Consider the following 18,771-nt stretch of genomic DNA (forward strand, 5'->3'; position numbering starts at 1 on the left):
ATCCTGAACCCCACAGTGACATCTACTGGTTTTAAATTCAACACCAGTCTAGACAATAAAATAAATTGTGAATTTTTACTGTTTGTTCGCATACTTCACTATTACTGTAGTTATTGAGCCTGGTTTTACACTGTCAGTAGGCCATATACCATTATAATAAAGCACGGTAACTATTCTAAAACTGGCAAAAGAAGCAAAATCATTCATTGCACAAAATTTGGATTTCACTGCTAAAAAGAAATCACTGAGGTACCAAGGAAATGGCATCAGCTGATCTTTAACACTCACCGACCCAACAAGGCACAGTGCAGGGCTGAAGGCATCACATTTCAATCAGGTCTGCACATCCCCCTTATTCTTAAAAACCAGTACCAGCACACTCCTTCTCCATTCCTCAGGTATCCGCTCACCTTCCAAAAACTTGTTAAACAATCGACTTTCCACTCTTCGTCCTCTTTATTGCTGCTCTCACGTCCTCCTTACTAATCCTATCCACTTCCAGCTTCACCATCTCCAGATCACCCAAACTTCTCTCTCATTCATCACTAATCAATAAGAAGCTAAGCTATTAAATGTTAAATAGCGAGCAGCATTATAAAACAAGCTAACTAGCTAGAGATAACCAACATAGATTATTAACAAGCGTTAATATCGTTACTTAGTAACCAAGTATTATATATGAAATGTTAAATGATCTAACGCTGAGAACACTAGAATGAGACCCGACCTAGGATTATTAATATCCCATTGTATAACTGGACTAATTGCTCTAATTGGAGATGATTAAAAGTGACGATAAGGAGAGAATGTATGCAAATGTAGAGAATGTATGCAAATTTATATTCATGTAACACATCAGCTAGTTACCAGTCTACTTCAGGCAAATTCAGTAGTGCTGAATGTTTTGTTCAAAATCCTGTGTTAAACTCACCCCCCCAAAAAATAATTAAATAAAACCAACTATTTCTTACAAGCATTTAAAGATTAGTTTAAACTCTGGACTATTATGTTCAATGAACCACTCAAGATCAGGACCAATCTGTTTTAATTTCTATTAAAAATTCTTTACAGATTTCAACAAGCAACTCAGAATCAGGATTGAAACAATGAAGCTCAGGATCACTTAACCAATACAAAATAAAAGCTGATTAAAAAAAAAAAAAAAACAAACCTTGGTTTGAGATCACACAAACTTCAAACTGAAATTAACAGATGCTAGATGAAACAGTGATAAACATTTCAATTAAAGATGAAATATTTTAGTCAGTAAAAATGAAAGCTCATTCAGTTATACTGTAGCATTTAAAAGGGCAGGTTTTCCTTTTGAAGAGAGTTAAAACTGTCTTTATTTAGAGGTCTCAGGCTTCTTTTCTCAAGGCACAAAACATGTCGAATGCCCACCCACATACACAAGGATCAAAATGTCAGCAGTTGAGTCAGGTAAAGTTCACCTTTTTATTAAAAAAAAAACAAAAAAAAAAAAACCCTTCCTTCACCTTCTCCATCTCTCAACCTCCTGCATAGTACTTTTAACCACCCCTAGAGTGGTAACTCCCCGGAATGACAAAATCTCAAATTACATTAATAGCACAAATTAATTTCTCATTTTCTAAAATAAAACCAAGACAGGGTGTAAAAAACAGACACCGCGCTACAGACATTCTCCTTTAGCTCCGTTTATTGCACTCCGCTCCTCTTTAACTCCAAACGTGGCGTTTGCAGTGGGTCACCGCCTGAAACACAATAATTCAGAGTGTACATTTCTTTGTTATGCTTTGTAGAATACATTCACCAGCCCCTTTAGACACATACACCTGCTCATCTTTAAAGCGACCCAAAAAAAAAAAGCATCTCAAAATGAATATTAACTGAAACTACTAGCATGCATTTGCATGATTTTATGGATTATGCTGCAGACACATAATTGGCTGATTAGATAAACAAGCATACGTAGAAGTAGACCATGATTTACATGTTCATTAAATGCATTTATTTACTAATAAATACACCAAAGTAGTCTAATTTTATTATCGGGTTTCCCCAGTGATTCCATATTGTTTATTTAAAGGATCAAATAAATCCTCCCCTCGAGTGTTACATTTTGTATCAGATTGAATGCACATCTTATTAATATGATATATTTATTTAGTTTAGCACATTTGTATGATCTGTTCTAGTTTATTTTTGTAATAAAGTTCAGTACTATTTTACAGAGTGTTAGTTGATTTTTCACGGCTCGTACTTGCCGAAAACCGATGAATCAAACTATGTGTATGGTTTTATTTAGTATCCATTTTAAAAACTATTACACGTGCAGAATACTTACATTGCAGCGAGTGGCTGTTTCAATGTTCTTGCACCAGTAGGCTGGGCCCCAACTGCACTGCTCAACACCCAGCAGCATCCTCAGTGCTCCAGGGCATGCACCTAGTTTCTACAACAGTAGATCACACACACATTTAAATAGAGGGCTTGCTTTCACTCTCCAAGTGCTAAGAGTGACAACTAAACTACTTTCTAAACATGTATGCATGATTGGGGATCTTACCATGCAGACAAATTCAGGGTCGAGGGCTTGGAGAAGCAACTGGACAATCATAGGCTCATACTGCTCAATTAGCTGGTCACACTGTAGACAGAAAAACATGTTCAGTGATTCAAATGTTCCTCAGCCCTTAAAAGACTGGGAAAAGGTGGGCTTCATTAAAGGCAGGTCATGTAGGAGTACAATAATTTTCACTCTTGTAAAAATCACAGTTGAAGGTTAACAAATCACTAGTTTTTATAGAAAGTTTTTGAAAGCCACTCAAGAGTTTCTCTGAGGTCTGCATTATGTTATTTGACAGCTCGCTTAAATACAAGGACTCATGCATATTCGTCAACCAGCCCAGCACGAAAGATGCACGTATGTAAACCAACCTGAGTTTTATATTCATCAGGCAGGAAGTTGCAGACTTTTTTCACAGCCTCCTCGATCTGGGCCTCTGTGGCGTTCTGCTCCAAAATGCCATCTACGTAGCGCACGGCCATCTTGCACACGTCGCAGAACCCACCAGCCTTAAACTCAGCCTTCTCCATTACAGCTAAAAAAGACGATGCATACAGAAAAAGGTGATCAAAACCCAAATGCAAAATAGTTAAAAATCCTGGAACCCTTGCGTAATGGATATTTAGATAGAAACTCACGGATAAAAGCACGACTTGACTCTTTGCACAGGCCCAAAATGCTACAGATCGTCTTGGGGTCAGCTTCCTGGACCAACAGGTCAATGACTGCCTGGCCATAGTTCTCAATGAAATCCTTGCACTGAGCAACAAGGGTGCTTGGCAGGAGGCCACACACCTTCTCCACAGCTTGCATCACTTCTTTCTGTAAGACCATAGCAAGGCCAGATAAAACTTGGTTGCATTTGTCAGAGAAAAACTTTGAATATTTATACTCAATACTACAGTGCACAAGAAGGAGGAGAAGCTCATACCTCGGTTTTCTGGTCCTGGATCATACCTTCAAGCTCCTTCATCACAAATTCACAGATGGCACATTGAGGGGATTCACGTGCACGCACCATCTTCTGCTTAGCCACACAAACACAATTAGGGAAATAAATTATGAATTGATAGAGAAAGGGCTTTTAAAAAAAAAAAAAAAAAAAGAGCATACACAGATGTTTAACAATAACGCTCAAGAAAGAAGATTTGTTTAGTAGGAACAAAACCCCATAACTGGATTACGTAGCGCCACATTATACGTAGTGGAAGACACACTGGTTACTTTACCGTGGCAGGTTTGAGGGAGGAAGCCTTCACCAATTTAGCTGCAGGGATGGTTTTTTCCACAGGGATGGATTTAGCAGGAAAAAGATTCATCAGTGGCACAAATTCGGGAGTGGAGTCACAGAAACCAGCACGGCAACAAATGTCTTTAGGTTGCTACAGGAGGAGCAGAGGGAGCATGGATGAGATTTGGTATGAGGTGTAGTTACCCCATCTAGTGCACATTATGATAAGCAAATGGCCCGGTGATGCACAACCCTCTTCCATTCAAACCAACTAGCAAAAGTATCAAAGAAAAAAAACAAAACAAAAAAAAAAAAACCTGCTACTTTGCTTGGATCAGCACAGTTCTTGCCTTTTCAAGATATTGTTATTAGTGGTTGTAGTAGATACTACATTAAACTAGGGGTTTTTTTGTTTGTTTGACGGTACGCAACACATCACCCACAACGAGGATCATAGTGTCAGGACCTCTTCCCACTTACCAGCGAGGGATTGAGAAGTTTAGTAATGCACTCGGTGTCAAGAACACAAACTACTCTATTGATAATTGGATTTTTTTTTCTGGGAGCGTTCTTCCACCCTGATGGCCTGCACACCAGCAGAGTTGGAGCAGCAGCAGTGCCATCAGACAACATCACTAGGATGATTCACACCATCTGACTGAAAGTAAGACATCATGCAATTTACAACTGCCATTTACACAACAAACCAAATAGTTACAAGTACACACACAGCCCAACTTATAAAAACCGTGTCTATTCCTCGTGTAGTAAAACCAAGAAATAACTCTTCCTGCAGTTAAAACTGAAAAATGCCAGATATGCAAACAAAGTTCGGTCTTTTAAACATTAGATCACTTGCACCCAAAGCGCTCATTGTAAATGAGATCACAGATAATAATCTCGATACACTCAGTCTCACTAAGAACTGGCTTAAACCAAATGACTCGTTTAAACCCATATCTACACAGTCAGGATATGCTTATAAGCATGAGCCCCGTCAGACTGGTCGTGGGGGTTCAGGTGATTCAGGTTTAAATTATTTGAAGTGCTAGTTCTTAAAGTTGTACTTTCAATGCATAGAAAACCCATACCATCTCTCGCTCTGGCCACCGTGTACAGACCCCCAGGGCCCTACATTGATTTGCTTCAAGAGTTTGCTCGTTTTCTTTCAGACCGTTTGATCAAGTGCTGCTTGTAGGAGATTTTAATATTCATGTAGATGATGCCCTCAAACTGTCATTTGTGGACTTAAACTCTTTTGGGGTTAAACAAAAGATCACCAGACCAACTCATTTTAATCAAACACTAGTATCCCACGGAGCAGACGTCACCGATATCGACTTGTTAGGACTATTGTTCCGACCACCAAGGAAAGATTTCGAAATAACCTGCCCGATTTCTCCAAAATCTCACTAAACCCCTAAATGCTAACAATCTTGATGAAATTGCTATTATAGACCTTATCCTTACTAGCACATTAGACACTGATGCCCCAGTCCGGTTAAAGAAAACACCTGCACCATGGTATAACAGACATACTCACGCCCTTAAGAGAACAGCCTATAATCTGGGAAAAAAAATTTAGGAAAACCAAATTGGATGTATTTAGAATTGCGTATATAGACAGTATGCTCAGCTACAGACAGGCGCTGAGCACCTGCGCAAACTAAAAAAACAAAAAACAAACCCAGGTTCCTTTACAGTAGAATAGCTAAATTGACAAATCAGGTATCTAAAAAATATATTCCATCACAGTTTAGTAGTGAGGACTTTATAATCTCTTAACTAAAAAAAATTAAGTAAAGTAGTCAAAAAAAACAATTGTGAAGATCCAACCTCTGACAGTATCGCCTAATCCAATCTCACCTAAAACTCCACAACTAGACTGCTTTACACGTATAGGACAGGAAGAGCTGTATGATCTTATCAGCAAAACCAAAACAACATGTCTGTTAGATCCCACTCCAACTAAAATACTGAAGGAAGTGTTACTTACAGCTGGTGAGCCTCTTTTGAATATTATTAACGCCTCACTATCTTTAAGTCATGTCCCTAAACCCCTTAAGTTAGCAGTTAAGCCCCTGATTAAAAAAACTAATTTGGATCCCAACACTCAACTTACAGACCCATTTCAAATCTGCATTTAGAAGGATGTACTGTAACTACTCGTTCAACATTAAAAGAACCGAGTTATTTTAGACAGCAACTTGTCTTTTGAATATCAACCATATTACAAAAACAGCCTTCTTCCACCTTAGAAATATTGCCAAGCTAAGAAACATTTCTATATCTGATGCAGAGAAGCTTGTCCATGCATTCATGACCACCAGACTGGACTATTGTAATGCATTACTAGGTGGTTCTCCTGAAATCATTAATAAACACGCTACAGTTAGTTCAGAAAGCAGCAGCCAGAGTTCTCACAAGGTCGAGTAAATATGATTATACAACCCCAATCTCCTCATCCCTACACTGGATACCTGTAAAGTTTCGACTAGACTACAAACTACTGCAACTTACTTACAAAGCCTCAAATGGTTTAGCGCCCATGTATCTTTCCAGTCTCATAACGAGCTACAATCCATCACGGTCTTGGAGATCTCAAAACTCTGAACTCCTAGTAGTTCCTGGAATAGCAAAGTCCACTAAAGGTGGTAGAGCACTCTCATATTTAGCACCTAAACTTTTTAATAGTCTTACTGACAGTGTTCGGGGCTCAAACACACTCTCCCAGTTTAAGTGCAGATTATCTTTTTAGCAAGTTCTACACATAACACACATCACATATAATAAACTTGTGCTCCAGTACATCTGATTACATGCACATCAACTTGTGCGTGTAAAGATTATGAACAGCAGCTATGCTAATTCTTTTCCACTGCTTCTCTTCCTTTGAGTCTGGTTTCCTCCTCATAACAGCTAGGGAGTTTTTCCTTGCCACAGTCACCACGGCTGCTCATCAGGGATAAATACACATCGTTTACCTTAACTGTTAAATAATGTGAAGCTGCTTTGAGACAACGTCTTGTGAAAAGCACTATAGAAATAAACTTTACTACTTATCACATAAGAGAGAAACTGATTTAAAATGCTTTCTTAATGTGGTGTATTCAAACACTATCCTGCCACCACAAGCAAAATGTACCAACTGACGGATCTAAAAAAAATAAAATATAAATAAATAAAATAAAAAAGCGCTTTAGTTGTCCAAATAAAACGGAATTCATTTTTAAATTTATTTTGCACAAATTCTGAGTGCTTGCTACAGAAATCCATTGTTCCCGATGCACATTACTAGATCTTGCCAAGCTTAACCACATATCATAATGATATCTGGATCTGAACACTGCCACCTCAAATGGTACCAGACACAACACCTCAACCATCAGAAGCTTGCAGTTAGAACTGTATTAGGACCAAACTGCTTTTAACAAAGTAGTAGGCGGACGCTTTAGATGCATTCATGCATGTTTAGAATTCATTCATGCAATGCACGTGTATAGCCTCCTGTGTAACATGCAAAATACATAGATTATTTCTAATAAGTCTTATGTAATGAAACACGATATCTGCTGGCGAGTGAAGGTTTGGGGAGGGGTGAGGAAGCCCAACTCCAGTCTCAAAGCCACAATTAATTGCTTACAGTATTGTAAAGTGGCAAACTGCTGCCAAATAGTAAATTTTGTATTGAGTCCTGCTCCAATTCAAAAACAACCAGGACTCGAGTTGAGCTGCCTGTGTTCTTTAATTAAAAAAAAAAAAAAAAAAAAAAAGGGGGTTTGCAAATGATAAGCCTATTGGAGGCAAGTTAACAACGTAAAAGTTAAGCGAGGTGTTAAAGATCTTCTGAAAAGTATATATATAGCTGTAGAAGGTGATGGGCCACTATAAAACAAGTTAGTGCACATTGTAAGTAATCTCTCTACAAAAACAGCACAGGTTAGCAATGGTCATCCACAGGCATGTAGTTCAAACAGGGAAAAAAGAAAGGAAAAAAAAAAAAACAACAACACGGGTCAAAGTAGCAGAATTCGGATACCTACCTTGTCCTGGCGCCCAAAGAGAAAGCAGAAGGAATAAGAGAAAAGGAAGGCAAATAAATGGGGGAATAAAATAAAGAGAAAAAAGTGATTAGAAACCCATGAATGAGAATAGACAGGCTGAGTGGCTTAAAGACTGGACATGGGCTTAGAGATTTCAGCCTAAATTCAATATATTGAAACATAATTACCCAAAAAAAAAAAAAAAAAGAAAGCTGCACAATGAAAACATGGATATCCTGACACGTGTTGAAGGTTGAACAAACCAGGTGGTACTCACCATGGACATGAGCTGCTGAAGAATAAGAGGGGCGTACTGGCCGACATACTGTTTGCACTGTGAACAAGATGCAGGATATTGTTATACCTCAATCATCATGATCTTTACGTTTTGAGTAAAATATGCTTGTATTTGGTGCTTGCATTACTGTCTGAATAAGTACTAGGTTTAAGATATGGTTTAAATGGTCAAAATAATTTATAAAGCTTAATAGGACCATAATATGCAGTAAATGAGGCTCAATATTTAATATGTGGAATTTTACAAATAAAAAATGGAATTGGAGCACTTACTATATCAGCAAATTCAGGACCCATCAGGTCACACTGGTGCTCGATCTGTTCAATCAGAGAGCTGACAAAGCTAGCGTTTTTTCTAGCCTCATCCTGCATGTCGGTGATGAACTTTAAACAGTCGTCGCACACAACATTATTCTTCAGCGCAAAAAAAAAAAAAAAAAAAAAAAGGATTAGAATTAATATCCAAGAAGACAAAATGCACTTATGAAACAGAGCGAGGAAAGCGAGCTCACATCTGTGGTGGTCTCCTTCTCAGCATGCTGCTTTGGGTAAAGAAGCTGGGGGATGTTAAGGAGTAAGGGGTTAGCCCTCTGGGTCAGATCAAGCTCAGGAATCTCATTGGACATTAGCTGAGCTTTGGCAAGAGCTTCCTGCTGGGTAACACACAGGCCAAGAGCACTGCAGACCACATCTGGATTATCCTGAAACAAGAGAAGATAAGCGGAACAAAAACATTACACAAAAAAATAAATAAATAAATCCACTTTTGATCAAAAGTCAGCGCACACAGAACAGGAAGACGCTCACTACTGAAGAGGAACAAAGAAATGTGTGTTCCTCTCACCCACCATTACACCCAATGCCTGAGAGATTTCACTTCCCAAAAACTATAAGCAGTACCAGTTAACCTAAAGAGTAGGGTTTTAATAAACAACTTGTCATACAGATAGAACTGTATCTAGAATCTGACAATAATGTACAAAACCCTGGAGTTGCCGTCAATGACACTGTCCGACTTACCAGCTCTCCTTTAATGATGTCAACGAGGACAGGGAAGTAATTGTCCACAACTTCTTTGCATTGAGCAGCCAGGCCTTCATCAGGAATCAACTGGCACGTTTTCTCAAGGTAGCTCAGGATCTCAGCCTACACAGACACACAGACGACATTAAACGCTGCCAACAGTCACATTGGTTAGCATCAGTAGAAAAACTGCTTTTGCACCTTTGACCATCAGGGTGCATGAACAATTCACCAGGCTGGGCAGTCGAAACTATTTTGTTCAGTCTTCAAATAATGTGGGAGGACTATCTTAATTTCATGCCTTTATCAACTTACCTCTGTTGAATTGTCCTTAAGCAACTGGTCCACCACAATCAACACCTCTTTGCATAAGTCACATGGCACAGATCTCTAGAAAATTAAAAAAATAAAAATAAAAAAATTTAAATTTGAAGAGACAAAAAGAATATATATTTTTTGCTATAGGCCAAAGCAACAACCCAAAACTGACCATATGAGGCTGGTTCCAGACATTTTGTTGGCAATGGGAGATCGCGCCGCAAATCGAAGCAGTCTTGGCATTTTGGCACCAGTATTGGGGTCCACGGGCACACTGCTCAGTTCCCAGTAGAGGGCTGGCCACAGCTGAAAAGAGAAAGTTCTCATCAGCTTGGCTATTATCCTGCACAAGGAATGGAATGCGTTTGTGTTTATAAGCATGCGTGTGTGTAATTATAAAACAAAAGACATGCCTGAGACTCTATGCAAATCACAAAAACACTGCATTCAGAGCAAGTGTGTGTGGGGATGCTCTTATCTATATCCCTCATTTCTATGACCTGCTGTGTCTTAAGAGACGATCACCTAGTGCTAGGATTTGAACTCACAACTACCTGATCAGAAATCAAACATGTCAAACTACTGCGCTACTACTTCCCTATAGCTAGAACACAAGTTAACTGGTTTCAACAAGATTTTAATTTAGTTAATCGGTTTAACAATGAAATGCAGAACAGTCTGCTTTGGAGAGGAACTATGACATCTTCGTTTATTTTGAGTAACCACAAACTCAAAATTCCCTTATGGCTGACCAATACAAGTATCTCCTGCATAGTCTATGAACAGCCACTCAGACATTTCCTTAAGGTAACACCCAGGTATCCAGGAGGGGAAAGAAAAAAAAAGAAAAATCAAACAACCACAAACAAAAGGAGGTGCTATGATCAAATATGAGTGTAAGGCAAACATCACATGACAAAAACGCTAACAGGGAAATAAGGGGCTTTTTAAGCAACCGCTTACCTCCAGATAAGGCAGTATCTTCATGAGGCAATCATAGCTCGGCAATTTACATTAATCACACTTACAGTGGTAAAGAAATAAACAGTGATGTAAAGTCTGAATCAATATAATTTGAAGAAAACAGAAGCAGCCATCAGTGACTCAAGTCACACAATGCAAGTCAGCAGCATGATCAACAGCCATTACAAAGCTGAAGTACTTATTTGCAAAAGACTGTTAGTGCTCCATGTTAGATTAAAAGCTTTGTGCTGTGGGCCACTAATACCCCTCCCCCAAAAAAAAAATAAAATAAATAAATAAATAAATAAAAAACCGTTCACAACAACTACACAAAGACCTGTTTTGGATTAGAATTTTCAGTCAAGACAGGATCCAAGACACACCCTGCTTTGAGAACTTGTCTGACCAAATCATTGGTGGACTGACCACAATAATTTGTGGTAAAACACTTATTGGTTATATTGAAAGGAGACATTTTAGCAGCCATGTTTTTCCCTTCTTGTCTACCACTTATCTTTTCACAGGTGTACAATAAAATAAATAAACGTGAATCAGCTATAGGGGCAGGGGAAAAAAATAAAGACCTGAAATCAGAAAGTCTTTTGAAATTGATTTTAAAGAATTCTAGTTCGTGACCAAACATTTTACTTTTGGTGGCAACTCTGAAGTTTAAAAAAAATTATATATAAATATAATCCTCTAACTACCTCCAGGCATCATTTACTTTCTATGAATTACAGACAATAAAACTTGAAAACAAAAACAATAAAACAAATGTTATATTTTCTCTGGCATCACTCAGTCATAACACAATTCAGTCAGAATACGGTTTAAAGAGACAAACAAGAACAAAAAAATAAATAAATTTAATCCCATGATCTGCATGTCAGCAATCCAGTGTTCACCTTGACCCATATTTCAAAAGCACAATAAAACAAGTTTAATCATTAAAAACCTCATCCAATTAGTGTAGAATTCAAACTAGAAGAAATAAATAAATAAATAAATAAATAAAACACACATCACAACCACAGGAAGTAAATTAGAATAAACCTGAAGTGGTCATGTTTTCACAGATCTCTCCCCCAATAGTCAAAAATAGAGCCTGATAAAGTTGTACACCAGATTAAATCTTGAGCTGCATGCACTGCTCTCACATTAAAAATCTTAACCTACAAACTTTTCCACAAGCCTATTTATAAAACACACAGCAAAAAAAAAAAAAAAAAAAAAGAAAAAGTGTTAATTTTTTTCTCTCCAAGCCTACACTAGTGAAATTATTCTCATGACCAAAAGTTGAAGTGAAACCTGCAAGGGAAATGAGACAGAAAAAAAAAGAAAAAAAGGAACAGAAAATGAAGACATGAAACAACATTAAGAAGAAGTTCAAAATCACATTCCCTTCTAACGCAATTCACAACCCTTGTACAGGATTGACTTCAGAGCACAACATAAGGGATCACACGCTGGGTTTATTCAGACAAGAAAATAATCATACCAACGTTAGAGTGGTGTAAATTAAAGTGTTCCCCATTGTGCGTGTATCCTTTTGTAGTTAGTTTTAATGTTGTTGAAAGACCAAACACTTTCAGTGGTTTCATCAGGAGCTTCTGTCCTGCTGCCCTACCACATTCTTTCAAAATCAATAACAATGAAAAACACAGCTTAGAGTAAACAGGTGCCTGAAAACTTTATTAACCGGCATGAAGAAGAAACTGAAGAGACTTTGTTGAAAACCAAGCCAGATTTTAGTGGATGCCCTCATCCAGAACGATACCTGAGCAGGTGAGAGGGTGAAGGGCCACACTCGAGAAACCAGCAGAGGCAGCTTGGTCAAGTCAATTTGACTTTTATCATCAATCCAAACATATACAATACAGTACACAGATTAAAAAAAGGTCAATGAGGACCAAGATACTACACTAGACAACATGAGGATGCTGGAGATCTGAACTTGTTTACTTCCTTAACAGGATCTCTTAGCTGAAACCTATGGATTGTTAAAACTCGGATGAAACAAGCATCCTTAATGCAAGCAGCTGCAAATAAGCTAAAAATAAATCCGAACAGGTGTATCTAGATATGGCTGTGACTTGAAATAAACCTGGATCTACTCCCTGGACTGCTGCTGCTAATGAAGAATAGAACAGAAACAACACCTGCTGACCCCTGATTGTGAGAGGAGCGAAGAGATAATATGATGAGTCACTGAGGGGGAAAACACAATTTTCACTCTAGAAGTTATGATTATATTTAATGCTGATGGATCTCAGAGCACTAACGTTGCAGTGTTACCGGGTCTGAAAGTGAGAAATTAAAGAAGAAAACACTATGTAAAAACCACCACAAAAGATGTTTAATATGACAAACTCCTCCCTGAATGTAAAACAGAAGAAGCGGGTTTAACACGTCACGACTCGGTTATAAACCACAACACTTTTATTTTATTTAGTTTCTTTCCACTCCTCTGCCTCCCTGTGAACCATTTCTTCATGATGTTTTTGAGGAGAAAAACATAACCGTCACTCTATTTGCCTCCGCCATGTTGGCTAACGGCTAATCAAAACGCGTAACCGAACCGAACCGCGACGTCATAACGAAAAAACACGGAAAGGCTTTAATTACCTGTGGAGACCAGGAGAAGCGTCAGGAGCATCATGGATTCACAGCAGAAATCCTTAGGGTTGTTTGGTTGTCGCCGAAGTGTCTCGCTTCTGGTGGGCGTCGAGTGTTTTCGGTCTGTGTAGCTGCTGCACTGCGGTTTACTGACACTAGCGCGAGCTTAAAGCATTGTGAATCAGGTGACTCTGACTCGTCCGAAACACGTGACTCACCCGTCCACGTGACCCGCCCGACCACGTGACCCGCCTAAGCAGATAGTTTCACTGGAAAAAAACAACAAATTAAAACAGTATCTAATCTATCTATCTATCTATCTATCTATCTATCTATCTATCTATCTATCTATCTATCTATCTATCTTCTCCTTTGTATTATATAGTGTCATAATCCCCCTCTTAATACCGTAATTATGACGTAACGGCTGTAGAATCTATCAATATTATAGAGTAAACAAAGCGCTGCATCACAGACAGGAATCTCATGAGAATGAATGTCATTACTAAAGCAAGTCTCCTTTCATTGGAGCCACAGCCGCACTGCCTCTGCATACACAATCTCTAAAAGATCAATATTGACCTCTTACAATGACGCCGGATTTTCCTGGGGATTTAAAACAAAGGCAAATTGTGTTTTTGTACAATTTCTACAGGAAAGAAAACACAAAAGTATAAATGGTTCATTAAAAAAAGCGTTACTGTTTTGACTGACCTTCTTGAAGGCCCGCCACTGCTGATCTAAACCCTATCAGATTCTCTGACTTATGTTGGAACTTTTTTTTATTAATATGCATTAATTTATTCCAAATCGTCTATTCTTTTCATTTCAAAGCTTTTCTCTCAGTTGAGATGCTTTCATTTGTATATGTTTTGTCCAATCCTATTTCAGCCGTCGAAACACGTGTTGCCAGGGTCTCTTTGAGGCCTTTAAAATCAACAGTGCCTTTAGTGTAATGTACATGATGCTTGATGCGAGTTGGCAACATCACATCAGGTTGCAACATGATGGTCACATCTTGCAAACCGCATCTGTAGGAACCTGCTAAACGTCTTAATTCTTCATTATTAGTAAAGACGTTCAAGTCATTTAGCAAACATGTCTGTATTGTACGCACCTCTACAGTACAAATATAAATGCCAACAAGACATAGGAGGTCGACTAAATCAATTTAAACTTTCTTAAAGGAAACTTGTGCGATCGTGTTAAATGTGAATGCATGCTAAGTTTTATTAAACCCAAATTCCTGACCTTCTGAATAATAATCCAGAGCCTTTACCATCAAGCAGCACTTTTGGACAAATCAATGTAAACAAATCAGATTCGCTTAACAAACACATTTGTCTGAATAAGTCTATTTTTCAAATGTGAAAGCACTATAATCATGTAATACTTTAGTAATGTTGTTCCAGGAAGCAGAAATGTCTGTTCTGTTGTTTCCTCGGAAGTCCGAACAAATCCGGGCAAGTCAATTTAATCTAGTTTAATTGTTTTAAGAAATACAATCTTCTCATCAATTTGAAAGTGAAAAAACCATAGACATTTTTGTTAACGATGATCCAGTGAAATAAGAAACTTCTGCTGGTATTTCTGAGGTGCTGAAGCAGGCCTAAGCCTCATATCTGTATTTTGCTATGCAAAAAATTCCAGATGATCCAAAAAGCCAGTCAGAATAGTTTAACAAATATACTTTGTTGACTCTGCAAGCAGCATGGAAATATATAATTTGAGTAAAATGCATGTTCTTCTAAAATCTAAAAGAAGCTTTCACACAGCAGTCATCACGTATGTACAAAAAGCCGTCAACTTGATCAGTGTAAATGGGTTTAACAGATACATGTGTTTGATCAAGCTGCATGTGACGTGAAAGCACCATGAAGGTATTCTTTAAGAGGTTTTACTTTTATTTATGATGAGCTTACTGTTTAAGTTAATCTTGTTCAATTCAGTGAGTAAACATGGCAACCATGCTGAACATTTACAGCAGATTTCCAAATAAACCCAGCCATTCTGAAATGAAACGTTCTGCCCTGGGTGTCAAAAAGCTCATCCTCAGTTGTAGTTAATGACACTTTCTAAAGGATAATGACCCAAAACATACAGAATAAAGATCGTTAAAAAAAAGCCTTCTGTACAATCTGAATAGTGTCTCAGGCATAAAATCATTTTCAGAAAACCAAAACAGGTCCAATCGAGAACAATTTAAAAAGACACATTCTCTGCTCACACACACACACACACACACACACACACACACACACACACACACAATATTTCATCAGAGCTGTGATTCGTGTTGATGGTTTTACTACGGAAACAATCATTCAAACCTGATCAGACTCAGGGCTTCAATCTAATCATTTACAAGGTAAATTATTGCATGTTTTCTTTCTCCTTTATTCAGTAAATCGCTCAGGTTTTTAATTTTTATGTACATGTACATTTTGTAAGATAAAAAACAAAACAAAAAAAATTACATTTTTTTTTTTATTAATTTCTCATAATAAACTCTCACACAAACACGCCTATAATGCAGCAGAGCCCAGCAGCGAATCTTCTTCCTTATAAACCTGAGGATGAAAAGAAAACAAGATTTTAACATTCGCAAAATCCAAAACAGTACAGCATTGACCCTGATGTCTGCTGAAATCAGGTCATATCTCGTGCAGGATCAGAATTTATATTGTTTTTTGTGCTCTTTAAGAGTCCGGTCTGTTTGAGAAAACAAACTAGATGTCATTGTTTATTACAATAAAGATCATGTTGAAAATAAAAACACATACAGCAAGAATGCCCACAATGCATCATGGGTAACTCAGAGAGTCTGTCACAGAGACAGTGGTAAATCACTTATACTGCTTTGACGGTCATTTAGAATATCTAGAACGTGTAAGTGAAGGTGATAAAGGTGAAAAGGGTCAAAAGTCTATCTGTTGATATATTTTTCTCGGTATCAGGTAAACCCATCATTGAGCTGCGCATAGCGGGTATGTCTTCATCAGGTGAAGCAGGCGTTCTGGTGACACGTTCGTTCACATTTATAGCATTTTGGCAGATGATCTAAATAAGTCACTTAAATATGAAGGACACATCTGGATCACTGCGGGATTAAGGAACACCAAAACACCGAGCAAACAGTGATTTGGTTCCAAAGCTGGAACCCAAAGGACCAAAAATGTCCTAGTTTATAGCAAATTATACACGTACAAGCACACAATCCTGTATTTATTTCTATTGTTAATCCAGCAGTGAGTGTGTGGTCTATAAAATCCCTAAAAAACACTAACAGATATGATGCTCACACTCCGTCAGAACTAAGAGGTGACCACACGGTGGCTTGGCCTTCCCCAGTATTGATCGGTCATAGTTCAGTTTAATTACAGTAACCATGTGATTCCCAGCAACGTAAAACAATTTGAGAAGGATTTAACCGGTCAATGCAATAACTCAAAATCTGACCAGCCAAATGAAAAGAAGTTCAAACACAATGTTAATTTGTTCCCAGATTAATGCGAATTAAGAAAATTGTACTTAATATTATCAGCACCCCAACAGATGTCCGTTTTTTGTCGTGGCTTCAACTTTAGTGAAATAAATACACAGAGTTACAACAAGATCTACAGACTTTTTAAAAAAAGAAATAATTCCCTTTATCCTAGGTCTTTCACCTTGCACACACATTTAGGCCATTTTAGTGTAACCAATTCTACCTACATGCACTTTTCCTTTATATAAAGAAGGAAGAAAACCAGTAAACGCAGAGAAATCCATGCAGGCACAAAGAAAAAGCTACAAAGTAGGAGCACTACCCACTAAAGCACTGACTGTTGACTGTCTGAAATGATGGAAATGTGAAGAGGATGATACTACAGAAGCTGTAATGTACTAGAATATGTGCATGAATAGAACCCTGTGGTTTGCCTTGGAGCTGCAACTACTGTCAGATCTGCTGCGAGAATTTTGGAGCATGTCAAGCCATTCTGTTGACACTCCTGTCCACTGGTTCTTCTCAATATTTTCTTGGTTTAAGACTTAAGAGTTCCTTCTCGTATTCCTGAGGTCCCATTGAACCCTAATCCTGTCCCTTTCTTATTTTCATATCTGCCTGATTCATCCTGATGTTCTACCTTTGAATGGGGTTCTATTCAGTTGAAGACCATCTGACGATGGCTCTATAACAACAACCTACAGATCCATTAGGAGCATCTAAAGAACTTTGAGACTGGATCTGTATTGTAATTCAAATCAATAGTCTGCGATAAAGGCTCAAGGCTGCAGTTTGCATGAACAGTTCTGCACTTACGTCCCCATCACTGAACACCTCAACCATGATGGAAATGTAATGAATGGACATACGATGTTGAGGATGAGTCATTTCAGATTCTGGTTCCTCTCAGGGTTCCTTGATCATGATGTCTCACCACTGTATTGCTAATTAGGTATAGACTTATAGGCACTCTATATGTCTAAATTCATATTTTACAATCTATTCATCGCTGTAAAGCTGATTAATAAAAGTGAACTCAATTTGGTTTTCTTGATGTACACTTGGTGATTTGAAATCCTCACGTTCATGCAGAAGTCCTCTGGTCAGTGTGAGAAGGTGAAGAAGAGGCGCAGCACGGAGATTTTGGAAGCTCTGTGTCCTTCTTTAACACCGTCTGCCGCACCACGTCCACGTCCCTCTCCAGGTGGTTCAGCAAGGGGCTTAGGATCGACGGGGAGGCGTGAAAGTCGACGAGGAAGTAGGAGGCTCGCGTGTGCCGCTGGCTGTGCTTGCTGATCGTGTACGGCAGTCGCCTCTCACCGAGACTCTCCAGGTCTCTCACCACGGCGCCGCGTTCCATCAAGGTCTCCACCGTGCGCCTCAGCACGGCCGCCGTCTCCGGCCTCTGCATGGCCTTCAGCACCAGAGACAACTCGTAACGAGGCATTATTAAACCCGAATTCAACCAGGCTGAGGGGCACAATTCACACTTAACACTAAAAATATATAAATAAAAAACAAGACTTCTTCTATAAGACACAGGGCGCCGCCATGACAGTTTGACAGCAACGTGAAATCCCTCCTCTTCCTCTTCCTCCTCTTCCTCCTCTTCTTCTTCTTCTTCTTAAAGGCGAGATGTCCACTATAAGGTTTTGGTGAATCAGCGCCACCTAGTGGACAGGATTGTAAAGCGTGGCTGCAAGTCGAAATGGCATCGTTCATTTTGTTATTTACACCACATACGAGTTTATTTATTCCGATTTCTTAAAAAAAACGCATTTCATAAAGATCAATATATATGTTTTTTTTTAAGACACATTTGTTTTATAGACACATGGCGACGTCATTAGGGCTTGACAGTAAGGGCTTCCTTTTTTAAGCGATTGGTCCATTATGGAGTTTTGGTGCCGCCTACTGGACTGAAATCGTAGCTACAAGTCGAAATGACTTTTTATTGTATTTATTTTAATTAATTAATTTGTTTACATTTATTGTTCAAGCTATATTTTCTTACACAAATGTACATTTTAGTTTGCCAAGCCCTATATTTTTTTCTTTGTTTTGTTAGCTTCTGTTTTATACCCATGGAATTGTTGTGTCTTTTCGGATTAATATTAAAAAAAAAGACGCGACACAGGAGACAATGTGAGGGAGGCACGATTGAGATGGTTTGGACATGTGCAAAGGAGGGTTAGGGTCTAACATACATATTTATTTTATATACACAGAGTTGCTGCCATTACAG

At 38.4% G+C, this 18,771-nt stretch overlaps 2 protein-coding genes across 7 annotated transcripts; both read right to left on the minus strand.

Annotated features, from left to right (window-relative positions):
* Nucleotides 1–1,028: 1,028 nt before the first annotated feature.
* On the minus strand, nucleotides 1,029–13,218 carry LOC124396570 (prosaposin). Of its 4 annotated transcripts, none has more exons than XM_046865723.1 (15): nucleotides 13,049–13,218; nucleotides 9,633–9,766; nucleotides 9,458–9,532; nucleotides 9,140–9,265; nucleotides 8,632–8,820; nucleotides 8,393–8,533; nucleotides 8,100–8,156; nucleotides 7,823–7,828; nucleotides 3,778–3,930; nucleotides 3,480–3,575; nucleotides 3,187–3,370; nucleotides 2,920–3,083; nucleotides 2,549–2,629; nucleotides 2,327–2,434; nucleotides 1,029–1,733 (listed from the first exon to the last, which is right to left on the minus strand). In XM_046865723.1, the coding sequence occupies exons 1-15, from the start codon at nucleotides 13,080–13,082 to the stop codon at nucleotides 1,698–1,700; spliced, it is 1,584 nt and encodes a 527-aa protein (XP_046721679.1). In that variant the 5' UTR covers nucleotides 13,083–13,218; the 3' UTR covers nucleotides 1,029–1,697. The 4 variants fall into 4 exon arrangements, with proteins under 4 accessions (XP_046721679.1, XP_046721683.1, XP_046721684.1 ...); XM_046865727.1 differs by having other exon boundaries at nucleotides 3,480–3,572; nucleotides 13,049–13,217; XM_046865728.1 differs by lacking the exon at nucleotides 7,823–7,828 and having other exon boundaries at nucleotides 13,049–13,217.
* A 1,494-nt stretch (nucleotides 13,219–14,712) lies between these two features.
* On the minus strand, nucleotides 14,713–18,135 carry mrps6 (mitochondrial ribosomal protein S6). 3 transcript variants are annotated; one of them, XR_006927803.1, is made up of 3 exons: nucleotides 17,609–18,134; nucleotides 15,541–15,609; nucleotides 14,713–15,505 (listed from the first exon to the last, which is right to left on the minus strand). XR_006927803.1 is itself a non-coding variant. In XM_046865752.1 (2 exons), the coding sequence occupies exon 1, from the start codon at nucleotides 17,971–17,973 to the stop codon at nucleotides 17,611–17,613; it is 363 nt and encodes a 120-aa protein (XP_046721708.1). In that variant the 5' UTR covers nucleotides 17,974–18,135; the 3' UTR covers nucleotides 15,513–15,609; nucleotides 17,586–17,610. The 3 variants fall into 3 exon arrangements, 2 of the variants coding, with proteins under 2 accessions (XP_046721708.1, XP_046721698.1); XM_046865752.1 differs by lacking the exon at nucleotides 14,713–15,505 and having other exon boundaries at nucleotides 15,513–15,609; nucleotides 17,586–18,135; XM_046865742.1 differs by lacking the exon at nucleotides 14,713–15,505 and having other exon boundaries at nucleotides 15,513–15,609.
* Nucleotides 18,136–18,771: the final 636 nt, after the last annotated feature.

This window comes from Silurus meridionalis, chromosome 2 (assembly GCF_014805685.1).
Source record: "Silurus meridionalis isolate SWU-2019-XX chromosome 2, ASM1480568v1, whole genome shotgun sequence".
In the NCBI taxonomy this organism is placed as follows: Eukaryota; Metazoa; Chordata; class Actinopteri; order Siluriformes; family Siluridae; genus Silurus; species Silurus meridionalis.